General features: G+C 34.8%; 1 protein-coding gene across 2 annotated transcripts; it reads right to left on the bottom strand.

The window, feature by feature from the left end:
- Positions 1-2062: 2062 nt before the first annotated feature.
- Positions 2063-10877, bottom strand: LOC121424422. Of its 2 annotated transcripts, none has more exons than XM_041620108.1 (2): positions 10820-10877; positions 2063-3913 (listed from the first exon to the last, which is right to left on the bottom strand). In XM_041620108.1, the coding sequence occupies exon 2, from the start codon at positions 3769-3771 to the stop codon at positions 2638-2640; it is 1134 nt and encodes a 377-aa protein (XP_041476042.1). In that variant the 5' UTR covers positions 3772-3913; positions 10820-10877; the 3' UTR covers positions 2063-2637. The 2 variants fall into 2 exon arrangements, with proteins under 2 accessions (XP_041476042.1, XP_041476041.1); XM_041620107.1 differs by lacking the exon at positions 10820-10877 and adding an exon at positions 7264-7479.
- Between the last annotated feature and the right edge of the window lie 1558 nt (positions 10878-12435).

The raw sequence follows: 12435 nt of genomic DNA on the forward strand, positions 1-12435 counted from the left end.
GATCTACCTTACAAAGAACACTTTCTCAAAACTTAGCAAACTTCTCACCAACCGGAATATAAGTACACACGAGTGCGCTTCATCAATTGCTATGTGTGGTCCATCTTCATGTACGGCAGTGAGACATGGACATTAGACTCATGTAAGGAAAAGGAAATATAGGCCTTCTAAATGTGGTCCTATCGCAGAATGTGCCGGATATCATGGAAAGAAATCAAATAAAACGACGATCTCCTTATACTAATGGAACTCAAACGGAAAGAACTATTGATATCAATAAAATCACACAAACTATCATATAATGGCCATACTAGAGGACATGAATCTTTGTCAAAGAAAACCATGGAGGGAAAAATTGAAGGCAAAATGGAAAGGGGTCGTAAAGGAAAAGCTGGCTTGGAAATATTGGAGAGACGAAAGGCAGAAACATATACGAATGCTGCAAGATAGCACTGGACAAAGACAGACGGAAGACCATGACATCCAACCTCTTTAAAGAGAAGGAACAGCGGTAAGGTATAATTGAAATATTTGATGTAATATTCTCGATACATGTACATATATTTCGGTTGTATAAATAACTCTCAAACCAGTGCAAACGATCTTCTCCACGATTGAAGTATTGGTCTCAATCGTGGTGATCGTGTCAGATCACGGGGTCAGTCGTGGCAATCGCATTGATCATAGAAATGTTTTGGACGGTTCAAAACTTTCTACGATAAACACGATGAGCTGCCAATCGTGAAAATCGCTCGACCAGGATTCGAAGAAGTCGCCGTTCGGGTTCACGTTTCATCACCATAATCATCATCTCTCTAAGGTGCTGTGGATGGGTTTGGAGGTTTAAGAGGTTGATCCAGATCTGATCAGTCCACTTTTGTCCCTCCACGCACGTGGAAAGACATGGTAGTTACTGCGGCAATGCCCGGATATGCTGTGCAATAGTAGGCCGGTTCAACAGAAGGACTAAAGTTCCACAGAATCATTTTCAATTATTGGGCTATTGATCTAGAGTCCTGAGGGGACAGCTGAATCTGTTGGCAAATATCCTGAAGCGAAGGCGTACTTAGCTGCCCCATTGGAGATTTGATAATTCAAGATTTTCTCCTCTCTATAGAATATAAATTTTGAATTCTGTATAAACGTTTAGTGTATGTCGATAATGGAGACTTAAGATATCACAGTTGGTATCACCCATTATATGACAATACACTTATTAAAACTGTCAAGATATGATAACAAGTTTTCATATTACTGGAATATATCAAGATGACAGTTTGGAGGTCGATACAGGTACTAAAAATAATTGGGTTTGATAACCCTTGGACGTGTGATTAACGAAATTATTTTTAATGAGTTCTCTACTTTATAATCAATTTCTTCATGCACACGACTGAAGGCAAACACAATTATGATGAACGCAAATAGATATTCCGTAACTTTTTAATGAATTTCACATTGTTTAGCTGGTTTAGTCTTATTAGATTTATTAAGATTATATATAATTTTGAGCCTCCACTCTATCTGTTAAATATAATTTAACATATTTGGAAACATGGGATATGTTCATTCAAACAAAAACGTGAATACAGTCGCATTTCGCAGTTTTGAGCAAGTGAAAAATTGTCAACTTGAGAAACGCTTATATATGACAAAGAAAAAACACAAGTAATTGGTCCCGACTACAGTTTATTGCTATGTTAAATCACAAAATACATGTTCATCTACTGAAATGTTTCATATCAACTTATATATTAAGTTAGGAAGTATACATTCGCATAATGTACGCGATTGAGTAATAAACTGGAATTATTATTGCCGACAATATTAGAAGGTTTTTTCCGAAAGTTAAAGTGGAAATCAAAACCAACAATTTTTTTATTCCGAACAAATAGATCAATCAAACTAGTTTAATATTAGATGAAGAATATAAGACATTTCAAAGTTTTGTTCTTCTTGTTGGGTGTTTCTTGAAACGTTTGTAAGATACAAATGACTTAACACACGACTGGTGATCCTTTCTTGTGCTATGTGATATCCCTATGTACTAGATTTATAACCTAAGAACATGTTCCAGTCGTGCGTAAAGTTGTGCGTAACTTTACGAACAGCTTTATGAAACATCCCCCCCCTGGTCAGTATGTGAATATGGAAGCCGATGATGTCACCAACTTACTATTTTCGTTATATTTTGTATACAACATATATAATATTCTAATAAATTGTTTTTTAATGTAAGCAAACGAAGGTTGATTCTTCTCTGAACACATGGAACATGTATGTGGATTGCCTGTGTTGTAACCAATTATGATTTAAAATCCAAATATGCAATGTAAATGTTGTACTATTCATGCATGTAATTCAATAGAAAGTGAGTGACATGGTTTCCTGTCTCATTTTTTTTCTTCAAAATCGTTTATATCCGATTTTTATGACATTTTTAGCATTACGCTTGTTTGATTTTTATCTTTTTATTTCAAATCAATTGCTGTTAGGGGAGTCTTCTATTGGGGTAACTTCCATTTTAAGAGGTGATTTGAATACTGTCTGCCAATTGTATAATGAAATTATTGGTAGCTGGCCTGTTGGCATGGTTGGTATAATATTTTCCCATTAATCAAATGTTTGTTAATGATTCTATGTAAACACATCTTCATCTGATCCCTTTCCATCTGATTGACAACGTAAGTATCTGCACGCTTTTAACCGTTTAAATTCCTCTTCTAAATTGACTGTAACATGCCTGCCTCTGGTTGCACTTTCGAGAGTTAAATCACTCAGTCTAAACGATCTAGAATTGTCTTTATTGACTCGTCTAGAAGATCCTGACTTTGGGTCGATTTTGACCAGGATTGGGTTGATATTCTGGTTTGTTAAGCTACTTGTTGGTGGTGATGTTGATAAGCTGAATGGCTTCTGCCATTTAGGGATATTGGGAACACGTTTCCCTTTGTTCGCACGATTGAGAAGGGGACTTCCGTACGGTGAGTTGGGGGCGCTATTGTTGCCCGGTTGGTAGATTTCTCGACTCTCTCGCTGAGGACTGGTATGAGCAGATTTGCTACGATTCATGGGCAGGCAAACTGGATTGTCTTTGTTCTGTTGGGTTCGTGACAAGGGCGATAGACCACGAGATCCATTCTTCCACATAGACGGTTCAAGATCCAGAGATGTCTTTTGTCCTCTTTTGCTTTCATCTTTTCTCGATAACCTTTCTTTGATACCTCCTTCGTGCTTCATACTCTGTCTTGCTCTTCGTCGTACACTTGGTGAAGTATTACATATCATATAAGAATCAGAACGAACTGAAATATTATCGTCACAGGCCTCAACCTCTAATTGTTCACTTTTTGCTTTAGAACGGTTCCATTTCTTCGGTTCCAACGTGACGAGTGTACCAACATTGCTTAGTGATGTCCAGCTCTTCGTGTTATCATCAGATGTACCCGTCCCATTATCATCATCCCAGCAGCTTGGTCGAGTTTTCCTATGACTACGGTCGTTTTCTGAGCATTTAAGAAGCTGGATAACGGGCAGAGTAAGTTTATTTTCGGCGAAGTCACTGTCCTCTTCCATCCGATGTAAGTCGTTGAGACTTTTCTGAAACTCATTTGAGCATGGTGCTAGTGTGTTGATACCACTGAATGACACCCGAGCACGAGGGGGCAAGCTTGATGATCGTGATGAATCCCCAGTCATGGTATCATCATGAGAAAACATACGATGATGTTTGGTGACAGTAGTTATTGGCAATGGACTAGAGGGTCTCATTGTCGATTTGTTATTTCAAATGACAGCTAGCTAGGTGAAGATCTCTTTCACTGTACGGTTGGTTTGATTCCCGATCAGTTTATCGTTTCTGTTTCCTTATCCTAAACCATTAGAACATTTAGAACTTGAGGTGATTGGTTTCCTGGAATTAGAAAAAAAACGAAAAAACAGATAGTAATAAAGATGGCTTCTTTTTTTAATGCATTGCAAAAACTTAACTACTGTCATTAAAACAAAATGAAAAATTGGAGACTTGTAAACAGATATTTGAAACACGGTGATGCTTGTCATTACCGTAAAAATTATGGTAATGGTTTATTTTTTTTAAAAACTCAGCAGCAGTTAAAGGCTGAATTGCAGAATTTTTACACATAATAGTATAAACATGATACTGTAATAAGTTTAATAATTACACAATGCTTAACAAATCAAAATAGTTACACGATCCCTATAAACAAACTTGCCTAGATGAATGAGTCCATAATATATCATGCATTATTTGAAGAAGAAAAGTATAGACACATAAAAAAGACAATTCACGCCATGTCCATCAACTTAAACTAACTACGAAACGGAAATTAGAGCAAGAACAGTTTGATTTAGCAGAAGTAAAATGGAGGGGGGTACAGATAAAACATGAAAATAAGGTATGGAAAAGAGAGAGGGCAAAGGAGGCAAGGAAAGTTGAGTTGAAAGTTGGGAATATAGGAAGTAATCTCGAGAAGGTAGAAATAGGGAGTTTTAGGACGTTCTACAGTTAAAATGAAGTCTATGTCATTTTCACCAAATTTTGCACAAATTTACTTTGGTATCTATGCATTGTGAAAATGCAAAAAATAATATAGGTTCATGTGCTTATTTTTTTTCTACGGGTCTTCAAAATAGCCGTATTTGAATGATATGCAATCTTGCGCAGTCAAGAGAATCATGCCTCCCTTATAGACCTCACGAATTCACCAAATGAGTTTAAATCATTTTTACTCAGTGGATACCTCATCAAACTTCATCAAAATTTCAAGATATATAACAAAGTGTATACCAAAGTAAGAAAGTCTTTTAATTGGTAAAATTATGTCTATTTGCAGTCAGCAGCGCCCTCGTTTGGCAAGAATGTTCCAGAAACTCGGAAAAAAACAAATCTTCAAAGACGTGTGTGTATCTACTCAAAAATTATCAAAGTATGTTGTAAGCTGCACTTTTTTTAAATCCAAATCATTTTCATCAAATTCCGCTAAATTGTAGAGGATTGCATATCAAAGGTGTAGGGGAGTTAAAAATATGGGGTCCATGTTCTCGGGTTTTTTTTTAACTATGAGTGTCCAAGTGATTAAAGTTGGCATGAAGATCGCCTAAAATGCGCCGAAAACGTGCGAAAGTCTAATAATACCGTCTAAAATTCGAATGGTTCCGTAGTTTTGCTCCTAAACATTCAAATATCCATGTAATTTTTATCATACTCTTCAGATTTGTAAATAAATATATTCCAAATTCATCAAAATATTAAAAATATGGGTTCCATGTGCTCGTTTTTAAACTATCAGTGTCCAAAATGTTGCAAGTGGGCTTGAAAATCGCCTAAAATGCGCCAAAACAGGCATGCAAAATTCTCACGATACCCTCTAAAATGCAAATGGTTCAATATTTTGCTACCAAACATTCGAAATCTATGTCATTTTCATCATATTCTCCAGATCTGTAGAGGAATAAATTCTAAAGAAGTCAAGACATTCAAACTATGGGGTCCATGTGCTCGTTTTCAAATTATCGACCTGTGCAAATAACTTTAAAATGTTTATGTGTGCTTTTTTTCTTCCAAGCAGGTGCTTTCTATCGTTCGTTATGTTGTGTGGCTTCGGCAAATTTGTAGGGGTTTGAGATGCTAGAGACCCCTCTCCTTAAAATTATTAACATGTTAAGCTACTATTCAAACTTTTCAACATATTGATTTTGATCTAATTCCCAGGAATAAAAATGTAAATTTATATTTAGTTATCCTTTCCTGTTTTGTTGCTTGCTGTTATCTTCTAAGAATTGGGGAAAATGTAATATTGCCTCGCATCATTATCTACTGCATAATCTATGAAAAAGATCTAAAGCTTGAATCCGATAACTGGGGAAATAATATAGGCTCTAGCTATCTGTAAAGCGCTCAGAGACGTCCGATTGAGCACTGTACAAAACCGGAACAATATTTATTTCTATCAACACAAGAATCCACAATACCATTTGCCTTAAAATCCTTGGCCATGATGTAATATCAAAGGGGTATAGACATATTACATAATCGTATCTATCCATTCACTTTCTTTTAAAATGTGAATCAATAAACATAATCGATTAACGTTTATCTTGTCATGCTTGTTAGGAGGCCATTCAGTTTTGCCTTGCAGGATAAAACAAAGACAGATATATATCTCAAACGCAAATTTAGTGTACCGAATAATATTTTGTTCTGATTCCGTCTTCTATATTGTAAGTTTTATTTCCCTTTCAAGATGAGGAGGATAACTTGTCGACCCCTGGACTTTCCTGCTTTGTCCATAATTGCATCAAGTTTTTAATGTTTATGCTGACGCAAATATTGGTTGAATTTTGGTTGCTTCGCATGCTAAAACTATTTTATGAAAACTCGTAACAAAAAGTTGTGCGACCAATTGCAAAATTGAAACAACAATCCTTGTTAAAAAGGGCCTTTACCTTCCAGGCCTCTTGAAAAAAAATTGCTTGCAACTATCATAATATCATTAAGAATGGTTTTTAAAAATGAAAAATATCAATTTTAGTTTGAGAAAAAAATCTTTTGGTCATGACCCGGTCTTTCTCATATCGCATTATCATTGTATTCACAATAAAATGACAATCGGTGGCTACTAAAGTAATGACCATTTCTGGTAACCAGTGTTGTTATACCATATTTCTTAGAACATGTAGAACGCAATATCAAAAGTTGTTGTTGTTGTTGTTATTTTGAATAGGTAAAACTAGTCAGTTTTGACTATTGTTGACTTGTAAATTTGCTTTCCTTTTTTTCAAAACAGAATAATTTCTTTGTTGAATTATATATCAGTTAGAAAAAATAAAGGAAAGAGAGGAAAGAAAAGTTCCTAGGAAATCGTGCAAGACCACCTCTCCTGCCCTGTACAGCACGTTATCCTGACAAGCCCGCTCGCGGTGCATTTCTAGTTCGTCTCAGTAGTACAAAAAAAATGCACTCCATATGTCTATATGTGAAGACATTTATATCGACGCAGTGTATATCCAACAAGTTGAATTTGTACCACATAATTTTTTTTTACTTTGTTTTTAGGCCCCCAAAAAAATTCCTGATTATTTTGTGAAAATTTCATATCTCCCTTAAAACATAATAGAAAAGGATCGTCAGATACGAGATATTGCAGATCCATGACTTTTGCTTTGGAATATAGGCCTGTTTTCTATAATAGCAATCATGCACAACGCGATGCAAACACAATACAAATTTAAGTAACTTACATCAAAACTTGCATTTATTCTCCGTCTTATGTATCTTGCATGACGATTGTCACGTAATAAATATCACTATGAAAGTGAAATCATTCCATCCTATCCAAGTGTGTCAAGCGTACAAAACAAACGAAAGTTTCTTGAGGACTTCTTTTCTTGGTTGCGACTGGTACAATCGTTAACGGCTGAGTGAACGCAGAAACGCGGCGCCTCTATAAAGGTTTTATAGCAATCGATATGAAACACACCAAAGCACAGGGTCGAGGACATCATGTCGGTACACACTCATATGCGGTACCGAATCGAAGAAAGTGGTTTTTGTAGTCCATTGTTCTTCGATCTTTATTTGCCCCTCGAATGACGTATAGACGGAATGAACGTCAATATCAGACTATTGCATCATCCAAAAAAAAGATGATTGTAAACACTTTGAATCACTTTATTCTCTGTTTATATACAACCCTGTACCACATAGATGCACGCATCCTTTTGAGTTTTCGCAAGTGGCCATGCTTTCATGGTTCCACCCAAAATCTGGAATAGGCCAGTTCGTAGTTACTTCATGGTCAATTTCGGTCAAATGACCTTTCATTTCTGGTAGATTTCAAAGTAAGATATTACGTAAGCTTGCATTGCATAGCGGGATGAAGAAATTGAATAGATCCCTGCAAGAATAGCACACCAATGAACACTTTATGAAAGTATTTGTAGCATTCCTACTTTGAATGCATATCATAGCATGTTGCACATTGTACTTGGAAAACTGTGAAATACCAGTCGTTGGTGTACGCATTGGGTTTTTTTGTGGATGTAAATGAAAACTACAATTCAAAAGAATATATGAATAATCAAGACATCAAAGTTGGTGCTTATCTCATTAGATTTTAAACCACCATGTCACTATAATACAAATATGACCTTCCTCTGATCATGCGAAAAATCTGTTAATCATGTGCAGAAAGGAACTACGAGCTGGTTTATAGCCTCACATACTTAGTAAGAAAGACAACGCTTTCGACTAGGTAAAAACTGGAAAATTACCTTTTTAAGAAAGGTTTCAATGAACACATTCAATTGTCATGAATGTTAGAGATATAGTAGGGGTATTCTATTATCTTTAGCTATATGACTTAATTCTTAATGTATTTCTTATTTTGTTATTTGGTTTGTTTCTTGTTTTACTTGCTATTATAATGCGCAGTTGAGTACATCCTTACACAGATTGCGCAATGTGAACAATTATCATCATTATCGTTACCATTATTGTTATTATCATCATTATTATCATCATCGTTAATACTATTGTCATCATCATCATTAAGTTCCATCTCAGTGGTTTAAAGGTATTGTTTAACTTTGTGAGCAGCCGATTTAAAAAAATTCTCAGACCAAGATGAAACATGAGTACAAGTGCATGTATTAGAACTAATAAACCCTGAAAAGAACCATTGTTGAGAATGAAAAGCTAAATCTACGAGGCAAACCCTGATTTTGTAAATAGGTGTCTTATAGACGCCTAAATAGTACACACAAGTGTATGCGCTGAAATTAAGATGGTGTTTCCGGTCACTTTATATTTCAATTTTGAAGCACTAAATAATTATTTTCGAACGCAATTTTTTCTGGGCTTCATTTTTGTAACATATCACAGACACAGGTGACAAGGGTGACCTTCTAGCTCATATTTTTTTAAAGTCAAATCATCTCTCTCGATGTTAACCAATCACTTTAAATGACTACACCGTATTGGTAAATATTGGCATTAATAATAATTTGTCATTGATCTTTCGCTCTGGACCCGATTGACCATTAATCATGTTAATCATTATTCGTTGTAAGTTTTGATGAAAACCAAGTTGTCAAAAATACATATTTTTTAATATAGTGTAGGACTGTTATTTTGACAATTGGTTTCTTTAAAAGCTTAGTTTAATATTTACGGTTCTAGTTTGGTATTTACATTCTTGATACTTCTGTTGTCATCCATTTCCATTTCACTTTCAACCTGCTTCTTTTGTCACTCTAGATGTGTTCATTTATTACATTCCTACATTAATTTGTTCATTATTTCTTTTTCATTTATTTCATTTCGAAACCGACACGTCCATCAGCCAAAGGCTGTTCTTCAGAACGTCCGTGTACAATAAAAACAGATTGCATGCATATACAATTAAGAAATGCAAAATAATACAATTCAATGTACAAGTAAAAGATCCATATTTCGGAAAAGATAAAGTATTCATAAAAGAACCCGCCCCCCCCAAAAAAAAAAAACAAGACACACACAAAAAAGTGGGGGTGGGGTACACCACCTGGATGTCCAATATTCTGTCAAAACCAATTATTTTTACGTTAGTATATAATATTTTCAAGCTACATGTATATATTCCCTATAATTATACTAAAGACTTATTTTCATATGGTTGGTTTTCACTTCTGGTAATTTGATTTTTAATGAAGATCTTAACATGTAGTTAATATCACTTGAACTGAATTGGTTACAAGTACTCTCTGGCAGCATACTATGCGTTATTTTATAAATTGCTTGTAGTGTACCTATATATCTCCTTTCTACCAGTCTTTAATTTCTAATTCATTACATATAGGATCAAATCGATACATCAAGTGAGTCCACATCTAAACACAACGAAGATGTCTATTCTGAACCTTTTGAATAATATAACTAAGAACTTTCCCTAGGTTAATTCCCCCAAATTCCATCACAGTCATCAAATTTGCTCTGTATCAAACTCCAATAAAATAGAAATGCTGTTTGTTTTGTTATGAATGGCCGGATTCTTTTGAGTAGGTACAGATATTTAGCAACGTCTTGTTTCAGTTTTTCTATTTGTTTAAACATTCCAATAATGTAATCATCCCAACATGTTATTCATCTCCATCCATTATCTCTAATTAGATATTTTTTATGAATTAGACTGTAATATTTTAGTTCGATACTTCTTTTCTCTTTAATTTTATTGGTAGATTTTACTTTATTTGAATGCATGTATATGTAAATCATTATGTGATCCCAAGTTGAACTGAGGGAAATCAACCCTTCCAATAAAAACGGTGCACTACCAGACTTCATTGAGTTTTCCATTTGGTTGTGTTCCCGAGTTACATGTAGGCCTAGTTCATCTCTCCGTGTGCTGATTGATGCGTGATTGAGCTTGTGTTATCTCCCTTCTTCTCTCTTGAATTCTTGAATATTAAATCCCATAGACTGTACTCTATTTTTCAACCCCCACAGTAGTATGACCTTTTTTTCGACGAATGATACAAACATTTAGGTCTGATAAGGATGCAGATTTTAATAGCTTAGCAGTTAACAGATCAAAAATATTTCTTAAAAAAAAGATATTTATATATATATATCCATACATATATATATTTATATATATATATATGTATATGTATATATATATATATATATATATATATATATATATATATATGTATGTATGTATATATATATATATATATATATATATATATATATATATATATATATATATATATATATATATATATGAGATTTACTGCGCAGTTGGTATCTACTTACTCTGAGTGATCCTTAATTTGCTCTAGATAGTTGTATCACCCAACATGTCGACGTCACAAAACACAGTCATGATAGTTAGATCGCCTTAGTCTGAGTCATGAATGAGAACGGTCAGGAATATACCACAACTTTTTCAGGTTATTTGCATGCAGCTACGCCTTTTTTTCAAGTGACCAGTAGGCAAGAATGATCATTGTCTACAAGCGCAATGTGTACATTCTAACTTAGCATATATTTGCTGAAAGAATGATTAAGTGTCACAACCTGACACAAATGGGCATGGACAGACTATACGGTAGTCTTGTTTCAGACAAAGAGACCATGGCTAACGCAGCTCTTGATGATTCTATTTGATATATACATATATATACATACATACACACACACACACACACACACACACATATATATATAAATATTTTTATGATATATAGGGATACTAATAATGTATTACATGATTTTCCAACACTCACTGGCGTATCCAGGGGCACAAATGCCGTTGAAACAGAAGTGTGCCCCCCCCCCTATTTTTACAGTGAAGACTTTTTTGGGGGAGGGGGGCTTGTCCATTTGTTCCTCGATAAAAAAAAATGTGCCCCCAACTTTTGTAAAATCCTTGATCCGCCCCTGCCTACACTCATGTCAGTTCGCAAAGCCCAGACGGCGTACAATTGTTGATTCATTCTCGGATAGGCGTCACGCGCGTAAAACATTCCCCATAGACTTGTGTGTTAAAATGGCACTATTGAAAATTCATAAAAAAAAATAAACGTAAAATTAGAGGGTCGAATGTTTACTACCATTGGATAGGATATATATCTGACATTCCATATCTGACCAGAGGAGGGTATCGTAGCCAGTTCATCTTAAAAATAAATCGCCATTTATGAAGATAATTATGGTGGGATCAAATTTATGAACTGAAACAGTGATTTTAGCCCTAATTCTTCCGCCAGTCAAAAATAGTTCCAAAGTCATTTTATATCTTCCCAATTTTTGGCAAAGGAAGTTCAGTATAGTTACCATTTCTAGAATCAGTGTTAGATTTTCAATTGTATTCGTACACTTTAGTCAATCAGCAATATCAAATTGAAAAAAAAAATCGAATGGGTTGGGTCGAACAAATTTTTCATAGCCGCGTCCTGTTATAATTAGGCTCGTGGAACCCATATGCGTCCGATTTGTAGTGTAGTATAGATATCAACACTGTATCACATGCCTATCAGGGCTTAAATCATGTACATAAGCGTATTTTTTTCTGAGCAGTCGTACAACTATCATTATTAAGTAATGGTTAATTACTTAACGACTGAACATCAAGCTACGCCAACGTTGCAGTAGGAGAGCCATGAAAGTATTCTATAACATGTTTAATGAGTAAACAAACAAGCAGTCTTTTCACAGAAAGGTCCAGACTATTGTCTATTAATCAACGATTGAACTCAATTCGCTGATGACGTACACGGGATAATTAACATGTATTATGAATGGCTTCTCAGAATTGACGATTGCAGGAGATAGATTCCTTCAAACTTTTATGTTTCTGTCGTGGTATTAAACACTTAAAATCAAGGTTTTCAAACAAATTGAGGTATAAAAACGTATTACAGTATTAT

The sequence above is a fragment of the Lytechinus variegatus genome, chromosome 11 (genome assembly GCF_018143015.1).
Source record: "Lytechinus variegatus isolate NC3 chromosome 11, Lvar_3.0, whole genome shotgun sequence".
In the NCBI taxonomy this organism is placed as follows: Eukaryota; Metazoa; Echinodermata; class Echinoidea; order Temnopleuroida; family Toxopneustidae; genus Lytechinus; species Lytechinus variegatus.

What these genes read in the sequence shown, in the direction of transcription:
- LOC121424422 (XM_041620108.1), bottom strand. Translation starts at nt 3,771, where the DNA reads ATGAGACCCTCTAGTCCATTGCCAATAACTACTGTCACCAAACATCAT.